The sequence below is a fragment of the Mus musculus genome, chromosome 17, assembly GCF_000001635.26.
Source record: "Mus musculus strain C57BL/6J chromosome 17, GRCm38.p6 C57BL/6J".
NCBI lineage: Eukaryota > Metazoa > Chordata > Mammalia > Rodentia > Muridae > Mus > Mus musculus.
The window spans coordinates 14401680-14414726 of record NC_000083.6 but is presented as its reverse complement, the minus strand read 5'-3'; the positions used below and the strand labels follow the sequence as shown (position 1 = coordinate 14414726).

Sequence of the window (13047 nt, the reverse complement as noted above, 5' to 3'; positions counted from 1 at the left end):
GTCAAACAAGTTTCTCACCAGGGATGTGTCAGCTAAATAAATATCCCAAGGCAATTCACTCCACTAAACAGCCAGAGCTTCAAAGGGTCTATTGTTAAAAGAAATGAAGTAAAAAAAAAAATATTGTGGAATTGGGTTTTGCTGAGAGCATTAATACAAAAACCGTTCAGAAGGGAAGTTCACCTCTGCTCTGCGGCAGCTCGGTTCCCACATACGACTGAGATTGCTGTTCATTTGAGGTCCATGCTGGGTCTTCCTTCAATTTCTCATCAGTTTGTGTTATCTGAGTGATACATTCTGTGGATGTTGTGAGACCGGTCTTCTACATAAGCAGAGTAAACATAACTAACCAAGAGCCAAAGGTAAAAACGGAAGAATCTTGACTTCCCAGTGGTATATGTGGGATGGCTCTGAGTGTCTCTGTCTCTGTCTCTGTCTCTGTCTCTGTCTCTCTGTGTGTGTGTGTGTGTGTGTGTGTGTGTGTGTGTGTGTGTGTGTGTGTGTGTTTCTCAACCATGTAAGATCTCAGATAGAAATTGATTATCTTCTAGAAGCAAAGATAACTACTACCAGAGCCTGACTGGGCTGGCTCCTCTGTCTCTGTCTCCAACATCTCTGAGGCCTCATATGCAGTTTTTTTGTTTGTTTTGTTTTGTTTTCAGATCTTGCCTAAGTTTATTTGTAAGAACAGCATAGGACACTGGTCATCTGCAAATAGTGTGTGGATAGGTGTGTCACAGCAGTCCGTCTGTCTTCACACTGGCAGGAGCCTTTTCTATGGGGCCTTCACAGGGGCCTGGGCACCTTTGGTAGCCTGGGCTGGAGCTGAAGCCTGGGTCTTAGCTGGAGCTTTGGCCCCTGCCTTAGCTTGAACCTTAGGCTTCGGTTGACAGAGCCTCTGACTCTTGGCCATGTAGCTTCGAATCTGCTTCCCAAGCTTGGGGTGATCGATGAAAGCCAGGTGGCTGAGTTTGCGGCTGGGGCCCTTTGGCATCTTGGGCTTGACGGCCTGAGGCTTCAAAAGGGCCTTGATGGACTCTGCGCATGCGTGCTCTCACTGCCTTTGCGTTGTTGGCCTGCATCTTCTTCAGGCCTTTCTTGTTGTGCTTCTTTTCCTCGGGAACTTGCGGTCAGCCCCCTTAAGAGATTTGTATCTTTGCGACCGGGATTTCTTGATGCCATTTCTGTGCCATTTGTGGGACTGGTTCTGTGTGGTGTGGTTCTTGGACTTGGCCATGTCTGCACGGTAACCCACTGCTCCCGCCGTGCCTGGCTCATACGCAGGTCTTGAGCAGGTGAGCTCAACTGTGTCAGCCAAAGCGGCTTTACCACAGTGCCAATGCAGCCCAAACTGACCTAAGAGATGAAGGAAAATGTGCTCCTAACACGTCCTGTGAGGTGGACAGGTGAGCACTGCTGACTCTCAACAACAATTGACCTGGCAGTGTGTTCTCTTTGAAGGGGATCAGCCTGACCTGGAAGAAGATGCTGAGGTGACTGGTGGCCTCCTCTGCTCATGGTCCCCACAGGATGACTGGATGCAAGGCCTCTCTCTTCTGACACTCTGGGGCTTACCTTGCCCTGTTCACGTGGAAAAACGGCAAGGCACCAGTGCTGCCTGTTAGCAGGACCCAGTGCTCATGGTGGAAGGCTGTATGTGCAAACACATGACAGCACATGAAGACAAATGTACCTGCCACTTCGGAAGGGTGACCAAGCTTGCTATGCTCATGTCTACACTGACACACACAATGCATTATCCTTTTGGGCATGAGAACTCTTCTTTGGGGGTGGACATGACAAAAAAATACAACCAGTATTTAATGTGCCTTTGGACATTACTGGATAACTCTCGACTCCATTGTTGTTGGTGTTCACTAAGATGCTTCAACAGGAGTAGCAACCATAGTATTTCTTTCACTTGGACTGTGTGAAAAGTGAAAGAAAGAGTGAAATGCTAAGAAATGTGATTTTTTTTTTGTGCTTATTTTTCATTTTATGTTCTGTGTTTGTATATTTTGCCTGCATATATGTGTAGGTGCCTAGTGCCTGCAGAGGCCAGAAGAGGGCATTAAGTCCCCAGAAACTGGAGTTATGCGATTGTATACCAGTGTGTAGTTGCTGCATATCAGTCTCTGATCCCCTGGAAGACTGAGAACTCTTAAGCCCCGAGCTATCTCTCTGACCACAAGCAATGAGGATATTTTATTTCATTAAAATGTTTGAGTACTTTTAAAGAATATAAAAGTTCACCAGAAATGTAAAGTGTATTTAAACCATAGCTCCATCGCTCTGCATTGGGCTTCACTTTGCAGTAGTTGTCTGTGGGTCTCCTCTCTGCTGATTCTGTTCATGCATAAGAGCAGATTGGGAACTAGCTCCAGACCATAGGAGCCATTTCTCAGAGTCACCTGGAATGCTCAGTGCATGTCTTCTGATTCTTATCAGAGTGTAGGTGAAGGTTGAGGTTCAAGTTCCAGAAGTGCATGGTGTGTGCTCTGGCTACTGTGTTCCCAGTGTCACATGTGAAGGGGTCAGTGCTGAGGCCAGAGGTCATCTGGTTCATGCCCATCCATGGCAAATGGGACATGTCCAGCTCCTGACTGGGACGGACTACAAACCTCCTCACCATATTGGATCCTGAAAAGAGGTGCTTTTGAGACTCCTTCTGTCTCCTATCTCCCCACACTGGGAAGAACTAGAAGAACTTAGAAGGATGTCCAAGGTGATAATGGTTCTCAGCAATGTGAGTTCCCAGCTCCAGGATGGCTTGAGGCTCATAGGACCTGTTCTCCACCCGTGATACCCCTCCATTGTGCTCCAGACCCAAGTCATAAAGCTGGCTTTGCTGTTGCATGAACCCTCATCACTGGGCCCTAAGCATTGTGGGGCTCCACGGTCATAGTAGGCTTTCACTTCAGATGGAGACTGATGGTAATATTGGGAAGATGACAGAAAGGATGGATAGGGAATCATGCTCAGAGGTATGGAGCACTCAAGGCCATCGTGTTTAGAAAGAGGAGGAGGAGGAAGATCAGGCTCTAAGAGATATATGGGCAGGCTAAGCATGGAGATCCAGAAGCACTTATATGGGGAATATGAGGAGAGGACAATAGAGAGAGGAGAGGAAGGTGTTAGGTCCAGAGACAGGAGACCATCCTGTGGAAAACAGGAGAGTGGGGAGAGATATCAAGTACTATGGGGCCATTCCCTCCACCCCATGAAGTGAGAGTATAAATCCAAATTGACACCAGTGGGCACAACTTTGTGATATTTCTGCTGTTAGTCCAGAGAGGAGTTTAAGTCCAAAAGCAGCACTGGAGAGGCTGTTGTCTAGGGTCTGTGATAGAGTTGGGTACATCCACAGAGGGGCCACTGAGTAATAATCCACATTGTGGTCCAGATTAGGGCAAGGAAGAACAGCTGGGCATTAGCTGGGAACAAAGGATGGTCATGGTACATCCTGGGCTGCAGGCTTGTCTCCAAGGCCACTACGGAAGGATGGAGGGTGAGTGGGAAGCAGTACGTGTGGAGTTGGTGAGAGACCTCTTCTCCATGAATAAGGCATCCCCATGTCCAAAAGGAGGCATCAAAAGCCCAGTAGATAAAGGCTCATAGTAAATAGAAATGGGGCATGCTCAGGAGTACCAGTGCTGTGCTGGGCACTGGCAAAGGCTGCCCACAGCCACAGGCCAACAGTCCAGAGGGCAGGGCGTCCCAGCTGCAGTCCTACAGGGGAGAGTGGATCATGTGTGTATGCAGGGGTCTTCAGAACCTTTCTATAGGGAAGATGGAACACGGAGGGCAGGCAATAAGCAGCAAAACCATGTGACCCTCCTCTGGAGCCCTGTTAGATGTTATCCTGTGAGGTGAACAATGGTGTTCCTTTTTTAAAGGGAGCTGAAATTCTGAAAACTAAAGGAAAAAGTGGCCACCTCACATAGGCTGACACCACACTCCCAAATCAATCTAAAGCATGCCCAAAGGTCTCTTCCTATTCCTGCTGCCTTCTGTATAGAAATGCTGTCTTTGGCACCCGCCCATTTCCCCTATGTCAGTCAGCATGCTTGCCTGAGCATTGATATGGGCCCAGTAGCTAAAACAGAAACGGAGGGGGGGGGACTTCAAAAAAGAGAGCACACAGCTCCCTGTCCCTGTCCACTCACAGGAACATCGGTGGCAAGCCTTGAAAAGGTCACTGAAGAGTGGGACCAGAGGGATGTAAGCCTAGCTCTACCTCAGTGAGGAACATTTAGGTCACTCAGAAGACAGGCTTTCCAAAGGGACAAGGTCTGATTGATGAATAACAGGTTGGATTTGTAATCAAATAAGAACATCAGTCTTGTTGCTAGGAGCATTTGTTCACATGGCTTTTTTGACGCCCTAAAGGTAACCAGCTGGGGTTGTTACTGTCGTTCCTTCCAAATTTTGTTTAACAGAAACATTTTCCTTTTATTAGTCTATCTACATTTCATCTCAATGAAATGAGACAGAAAGCAGTCCCCATGTTCCCTCTACTGCGATGCAGGCTCTGAACACCGTGGTTCCTCCAGGTTGAGAGGACAAGACTCCCTGGCAGTTCTCTTGTGTCTAGAGAACATGAATGATGGCATCTCCACATCCTGTCACAAGATGGGGTAGAAAATGTAAAAGGGAAGAGTTTTCATTGACCTTAAAGACATACTGAGATCTCGAAGTCAAGTTACAGAGCTGATTTAATGGTGAGGACTCTGAGAGGTGGGCAGTGGTTTCAAGACCCTGAGGACTTTGCAGTAGTGGTTGTGGAGACCTAATATTGCTTTGAGGGTGCCAATATGAGCTGGCCCTGTGACAGTCTAGCAGCCTCTCCCCATGCAGGAGGAAGCCACTCCCCACAAGGACCGCAGTGATATGATGATGCAAGGGTAGTCGTCATCATTTACATCTTTTTGGAATGTGTCTGTTAATGGTAATTAACGATGGCCCACATTTTTATATGGTTTTTCTTTGGATATATAGAGTCACTCAAAAGACAGGAACTGAAAGGTGATTCTCATCATGGTACTTTAGGGATGTGGTAGAACACTTAAGAGAGTAGGACCCTTTGGAGGAATCAACAGGTCGCTAGGATATGGGATAAATATTCACTCTTGCCATCTGTCCTCCCAAGGGGCCATCCAATGTTGGACTTGAATTTCCTATCTGAGCTAAATACATCTTTTCTCTTATAAGGAATATAACCCTTTACATTTCATTTAATGGGTGTTTTTAGGCACATCTATCTGGGAATGTTAAAAGAGAAATCACAGTGTCTCAAAAGAGATGAGGCAGTATGCATACTCTTACACAAACCTCTTAATTCATGCCATCTTTGTGGATACGTGGGTCCTTTTCATTCTTCCACTCAAACAGAAGGAATTTAATAGTAGCCCAGAAGCAGGCTGGCATCTGACTCAGTTTGAGAGCTTGGCTAGCCTGGCCTCAAGCTAGAAATCCTCCTGTCTCAGCCTCTCAGGAGCTGAGGTGACACCACCACCATGCTCTGCCAAGAGTCTTTGGTGACCTAACTAGTTGGATATCAAGTAGATAGAAAACAGATAGAGCCCTCACTTCACAGACTACAAGATTCTATGTGCTTGGTGTGGATTCTCATTGCCAAGTTCCTACTCCTTCGTTGTGCGGTTTTAGGTAATGGTCTGCCGAGTGAGGAAGGAGGAGGGAAGAATTCAGAATAGATGCCATCCACTTGGGCTCCTCTTTGTTACAAATGGAGATGGTGCCTCTAGAAGGCTCAGGAAGTCAAAACTGTCATTACAAATGTGGAGATGCTGTGTCAGAGAAAGCCTGGTCCACTGAAATCTTGTTCCCGTGTACCTGCATCTCTGAAAAGGTCAAACGCAGTAGTAAGCTGTGGTTTCCTGATGTTACAGAAACCAACTGAAAATCCAAGCTGCCCTCTGACCATCCCTCATACAGGCCATTTTATTTCATTTTACTTTTAGAAATAACTTCCTTGTTATCGATGTGATGGTACTCATCAGAAATTCCCAACGCTTGGGAGGTTGAGGCAGGAGGATCAAGTCCACGGCAATCTTTCTCTAAAGAATCCTTGTCTTGATAAACAAGGTAACTGATTTATTTCATTAGAGCAGAGCTCAATTAGTCAAATCTCTCACCAAGTTAGAAGAATATTTCCTTATGCAAAAATAAATGGTTCGGCATGTATTAAGTGATAGAATTTAATGATAATGGGCGAGTCATGAATATGTAAATTAAAACTAAAGCACACAAAAGAGCCCTTTTAGTAAGTCCAGCCTTGCTAAAAGATACTCTGAAGTACCCCGAATATATTTTTCCTCTAATAAAGAAACATCTTCACTGGGGAGGGGAAACATCTTCAAGCCAGGTTGTAGGGGATATCAAAACTCTAATTCTGGCAAAAAACAACTTAGTATTTATACTTATTTATTATTTATTTACTGGGTATGATTTCAATTTTAACTTGAGGATAAAATTATTTGTTCTGAAGTTAAAGACTTAACAGAAGGCCATGTAAAACCTCCCTGCCGGGTAACACACATGAACTGAATTATGCAACCCACTTATCATCATTACTAAGCACTCAGGCATCCAGAGGCAAGAGGCAGGAAAGGAGCCACTGACATCACATAAAATATATACGATAGATAAAAGTCACGAGGTGTTGTTGCTCCACCAAGAATGAGAGGCTGCCTTGGGGCAATGCAGCTCTGTCTGCTGAGCAGGTCTCTTCCCCTCTGCCGATTCAGATTCCTGTCTTATCCAAGGCAGGGAGCAAGCGGAGAGTGACAAGGCTGAGATTATAGCTTATGGCCAGAGATCTGATGAGGTTCTACTGGCTAGAGCACGGGAAACTAAAAGCATGAAGCAAAATGTAGCGTATCCAAGTTTCCCCAGCTTCCCTGCCCTCCTTTCTTCCTCTGGTCCCGAGGCGCTGTCAGGAGCCCCTGAGACATTATGGAGACAGACCTCAAAACCAGGATCCAGGAGTCTGAGAGAACCACAGAGCAGATGGCTGCATCAGCCCATGCATCTGGTTTCTCCCTGACTTTGGGTTTGCTGAGAAGATTAACTGAGTTCCTAGGTCACTGCTATTCCCCTTTATAATTTCTGTTTCTAAGAAACAAAATCCACTCCTGCTCATTCCCCTTGGTCCATTCTTAGACCTTAGAGGGATTGTCTGTGCTTTAGACTCAAGTGTCCTGTTAGGAGAAACATCAAAGCTAGACGTGAAGTAATCAGACCAACCACGGACTGCTATGGAACACCATGGAAAGTTCTTCACACCACAAACAATTTAGTATTTATACATATTTATTATTTACTATATAATAAATAATCCTGAGGATTCCTGGGAAGGAGCCACTGTCTGGTTTGAGGTGTTGAAAAACACCTTTGGGGGCGTTTATGTGGCCATGAGCCACGCTAGGTCAGTGTGGAGCTCACAGCTACATTCTCCCCACAGTGCTCAGCATCCATTCCCTTTCTACCTACTACCTCAGGAAACTAGTGTTTTGTTATCAGAATATCCACATACATGATGCGCAGACTGGGGCCCAGGAGTGTAGCTCTGTCCTGCATTCCACCCTGTCATGGCTTCCTGGCCTGTGGCACTCACTGACTCTCATGACAGACAGACTCGCATGACAGAATTGGCAGCACAGACAGACAAGCAGGCACTTACACAGCTGAGCTCACTGTGTCTGCACAACCATTAGAGAAAATGCCCCAAGGCACACTCATCCAAAGGGTGAGAGCCCAGAGTAGTCCTGTGTCCAGCATGGGGCCAAGAACCAGGTCCAACAAGGTCTTGACTATTTGGCTATCTCAGACCACACACAGAGGCAAGAACAGAAACAAAGCAGACATACTTGAGCTGCTAAGTGTTCCATGGGAGCTGTTCGCAGCACAGCGGAAAAATAGGAAAAAGGTGGCCAGCACATCTTTCGAAAGGGAAGAAATACTAAAAATGTCTTGATATCTAATTACTCAAAATGTATTCCAAATTTTGGCCTGTGGGGTAGGCTATGGTATTAAGATTAAAATCATCTTTCCCCTGCAACACCATTATCATGTAGCTGCAGCAGCAACAGTACCACCACCAGCATCATGACCACCACCATCACTGTTATTATCACAGTCACTTTCCTCCTGCTTGAAAAGGCTTCCCTGCTTCATTGTCATCCTACTTGGATGACAGGAGGAGGGTGACTATGATTATAATGGGGATGATGGTGGTCATGATGACGATGGTGGTGGTGGTAACGGTCATGGTAATGGTGATGGCTGTAGTGATGGTGGCGGTGGTTGTGGTGATAATCATAACCATCATCACAGTCATCACATCATATCCCCATTACCACCATGACTGCCACCACCACCAATCATGACTGTATCATCATCATCATCACCACCATTGCCATTATCACATTATTATCACAATCATCAGTATCATAACCATCATCAGCATAGTCATCATTATGTCATCATCACCATTACTGCCTCCACCATTAACACCACCACAGTCACCATCATCACTATTATCAATAACAGCATCCTGACTACCCTCACCATCATCATCTGTTCCTCTGGTTTTACCCTTTATGGGTTTTTTTTTTCTGTCTTTCTGGAGTAGCGTTGCTTGCACAATTTGGTTTTGCCCTTGGAAGCCTAGGATCACATTAGTCAGTCCACACCAGTTTCAGCAAGAGCTGAGACATTTCACATTGATAGTGGAAACAGTTCATATGTAACATCTGTGCAAAGGATGTATGAGACGCTCGGTGTGCTTCCGAAGGCATCCTCATAGGATGGCAAGGATGCAGGAAAGGAAGACGGTGATGGGGCATTCTAGAGGAGGCGTCCAACCCTAAATGTAGCTATTGTGGGCAGAGAGGGGAGCCAACTGCTGGTTTAGATTTTCAGTATTAATGCCCTGCAATCAGAACCATGTGTAGCTCCTGCCTCACCCATGATCTGTCAGCCTCCTGAACATTCTGTCCTCTCTCGTGCCTTCTTTAGAACCTGGCCTAAACCCTTTCTTCACTCTGTGCCCTTCTGGCCTTCTCATTCCCTCTTCCTGTGTCATCATTGCTCAGCCTGAGGGTTTTCCTGTGCTGAGTTTGGAGGACCAGAGATGAAGTAGAGATACTGGATGAGATTGACCGGGGAGGGAAGGGACTTCAAGAGTTTTCGTGAGATGTCACGGAGCAAATCAGGGTGTTGCAGAGCTCTGGAGGTTGGAATGGGAGAAGGAAAATGTCACCTTCGGGGTACTGGTTAATTGCCTCGTGGAATAGCAGTAGCTTTGATAAAACAAGGTGCCATTTACTGCTTCTGTCATGTCTGGAGTGTCTGCAGCAGGAGAAGCATGGGGCGGGTGACATTAATCCATACTGGAGGTCTGTCACACAGAGAGGGCATAGAAACTTCTAGTGTATCACACAGGGCAGATTGAAGCATTCACAACTATTAACTCATACATGCCACCTGTCGTGGAATGAACCAGCACTCCAGTCCTGGAAAAGAAACCCCAAGGTTCAGAAAAGTTGAGGAACATATCCCATTTCACACAGACTCCTTCAACAGGCAAAATCAGACCCAAATCTGCTGGGCTAGCACCCACAACTTTGGCTTCCACTAGTGGACACATTTTACAGTGAGCAATCATGAAGAACTAGAGAGAGAACTCAGTGTAAAGAGCATTTGTTGTTCTTGCAGAGGAACCACATTCAATCTCAGTACCCATCTAGCAGCTCACAACTGTCCGTAACTACTATTTCAGAAGATTTGATGCTCTCTTCTGACCTCCACGGACACCAAACATGAACGAGGTGCACAGACATACAGGCAGGCAAGACTCTCACACATCTAGAATAATCTAAAAACTAATTTTTAAACAGTAATCTTTTATGAAATGCTGAAAAGAAGACTCACACAATTTAATCGCATATTTTAATCTAATAAAATGATTAAATTCAGAGTTCAGAAATATAAAAGATTATCCAAAACAGTTAGGATCATACTCGTTTGTAGACAGCATTGACATGAGCCGGTCACTTCTTGCCTCTACACAGTTCAAATGAGCAAAGGCCTTCTGCAGCATGCGTTCACAATGCATCTACAGACATACATTGAGAGGCTGGGGACCATGAACAATTTCCCATATAAACCACAATCTGAAAGAATTGCCCCAGCTCTCCTCCCATCTGCCACTGTTCCTTGAGAACAGAGAGTACAGACTGACCTAGGTCAGAAAGTGACAGCCAGCCATACACCCAATCTAGTTCAGTCTCTCACAGTATGGTCATCCAGTTCATAACCTTCATCCCATAGTGGCCTTGGGTGAATTCCCTCAAACCCGATGCCTCCACAAAATGAAATTGACATTCTCAGCTGCCTGTTGTTCAGCACTCTTGGGACGATGTAGTCTAGCTGTGCCTTCCTCAGGATGTGGTCCATGATCTCTGTAGAAGGCATTTTTCCTTTCCAGTGGACCCTAGCAGGATGGCCCAGGCACTCAGAAGTGAGGCAGGTAGACTGGATCCTTCCTGGGCCAATGAGATGGAGTCGGCAGGCCAGAGTTAGATGTGCTCTCTGAAAGAGGACTCTCTGGCTGCTTGTCCATTCAGCTCCCCGGGGATTTAACAGTAGGGTTGGCTCAAGCAGAAGCTAAAACTGGAGCCTAACAGCATAGTCTCAAGCAGGGGCTACTGGAAGTTAAGGCTATGCCTGAGCTAGTGCCTGTGTGACCCATGGTGTGAGTGACATCTCTAGAGAGCAAAACTTTATGAAACAGGCAACCACTGCAAGCTTCTAAGGATACGGTAGGCTCTGGCTGGCATCAAGAGCACGGAGAGCAAGCCAACGGAGACTGCAGGCAGAGGAAAGGGCAAGGGAATAAACCAGGCCCTCCACAGAGGGACGAGGAAGTGAAGTTGAAATGCATTTAAAACCCACCCCACCAGCACAGATCTTGAAGGTCAAACAAGGACACATACATTGTATGTGATTAATTTCCCGAAGCCAGCCTTCCGTTTTCACAGATCACAACAGTCCGTTTAAATATCTCATTTCTACAAAGTGAATTTACATTTAAAGTACAAAGTGCAAATACTATATGTTTTTTGTTTTTAATTGCTCTTTGGTGAGGGAAAATTCCCACATGTCTAGGAACTGTCTTGAGTAGTCAGCCGTTCATCCTTGTTTCCTGGGCTGGAGAAACAAAACAAACAAACAAGCAAACAACAAAATGAAGATAATCTTAGGAAGATGTCTATGTCTTCCCTATGCAGACAATGACTTGCTCCTGAAAATAAACCTACTTGCTATGAGGGAAGCCATACAGGAAAGGACAGGGTACCTTACAGTAAAGAATGAGTGGGCCCGTTGTTTAGGAAGTCTTTTCTTCCCTGGAAATCACCAGCAGAATATATCATCTGAGAAAGATTGCATTGACTTCAGATACTGTAAGTGAACTAACTTCAAGGTGGCACAGATAAAGTCCCAAACTTGCAGTCACCAGACTTCAGCTTGGGTTACGGGTGCCCCCAGCCTAAACAGTCATAATTTCTTTCCTTTGGATGTTTCTGTCTTGCTGTTTTTTACCTAAGAAGAAATGCAGCTTGCATCTGTGTTTGCTGTCCTTCACCAAATAGACTTTCAAGGGAAGTCATTTAGAAAATGAAAAATAAATAAATAAAAGCAGCCATCTTTTTATCAAGTGCATCAAGCTGTATAAATGAAGACTGATCTTTTTATCTGATACCTAAAATACTAAACTTTGAATCTTAGGCTGTCTTTCCTTCATTCTGATAACAACAGGCGGAGGTGAATAACCTCTGTGCAAAGCTGGTGAAAGCTTTGTCTTAATTATAAGGCCTTCTGACGGACTTCAGTCATCACTGAAGGTGCCCAGAGCTACTGGGGAAGGTGGTTGCTCTTGAGAGCCAGAGCCAGATACTCGAGCTCACGGCTCTGATCCTGGCTGAGCAGCTATGAAGCTCCCTAGGGAGAACTTTCGGATTTCTGGCCCGCTGAATCACCCCGTGGCATAATAATGGTAAGGTTTCGCTCTGTGCATTGAGGTACTGCAAGAAAGATGGAAAAACCGCACTGCTCTGTCTTTTTTTTCAGGAACAGTACTCAAGTGGAAGGCTTGGTTTTGAGTTGGGGTATTTAAGATTGCATGGCACATGTGTGCCAGAGAGTTGCCATTAGCTGAAGCAAACAGCCCCTGGGAAGCCTTTGGAGGCAGCTGGGTAATTGCTCTCAGACCTGCCCCCTTTGCAAGTGTAAGTGATTTGCAGTGTGACTGGAAAAGTCAAAACCATAAACATTTACTAAACAAAGGAAAATGAATCACATGTCCTTCCCTAATGAGATGGCTTTCAGTTCTCTCCAAGGTGTGCACAGGAGGGCCCTACTTAAAGCCCACAATAAACAGGGACCCTCCTTGCCTGGCATCAGACAGGTGTAGCCAAAGTAAACAGATAACATACCAGAGTCATAGAGAGCTCGGCTTGCCTGGGTTTGGGCAAAGAACCCTGGAAAAGTGTCCCCACTTAGGCTGCGGCTGGGACATGGGGTCCACAACTGCACCCTTTAATTGCACACCTAGAAATGTGGCCTCAGAAACACAAATGTTTGCTAACACAGTAAGGAACTGAAAATCTCTCTGTGAGATGAACTCCTGCCTCTTTTGATCTCCAGGTGAGTGGGTTATTTGAGGGGCAGAGTGTCTCTTGTCCCAGCCATCTCTTTAAAGAAACAAACAACAAACACCAGCTTCCCTAACCATTTCTTCCACACAATTGGGAAACCCATCTTTAAATTAACAAATTAACTGGAATTTCGAATTAAAACAAAAACAAAAACAAAAAACAAAAACAAAAACAAAAACAAAAACAAAAACAAAACAGGGCAGAATCTTTACATACAGGATTTAGCTGGTCAGTGGTCACAGGCAGAATTTGGCAAAAAAAGTTTCTTTGGTCCAAATGGCTTAACAAAGCTGTCTGGTTTTCCTGA

General features: G+C 45.4%; 1 protein-coding gene across 2 annotated transcripts in view; it reads right to left on the bottom strand.

Annotated features, from left to right (window-relative positions):
* Positions 1-9936: 9936 nt before the first annotated feature.
* Positions 9937-13047, bottom strand: part of Smoc2 (SPARC related modular calcium binding 2) — a 125301-nt gene continuing 122190 nt past the window's right edge. The window contains exon 13 of one of the 2 annotated variants that reach the window (NM_022315.2): positions 9937-11232. In NM_022315.2, the coding sequence (NP_071710.2) occupies positions 11215-11232 (18 nt within the window). In that variant the 3' untranslated portion in view covers positions 9937-11214. The remainder of the gene's footprint in view (positions 11233-13047) is intronic. The other variant, XM_006524777.3, reaches the window with a different exon arrangement.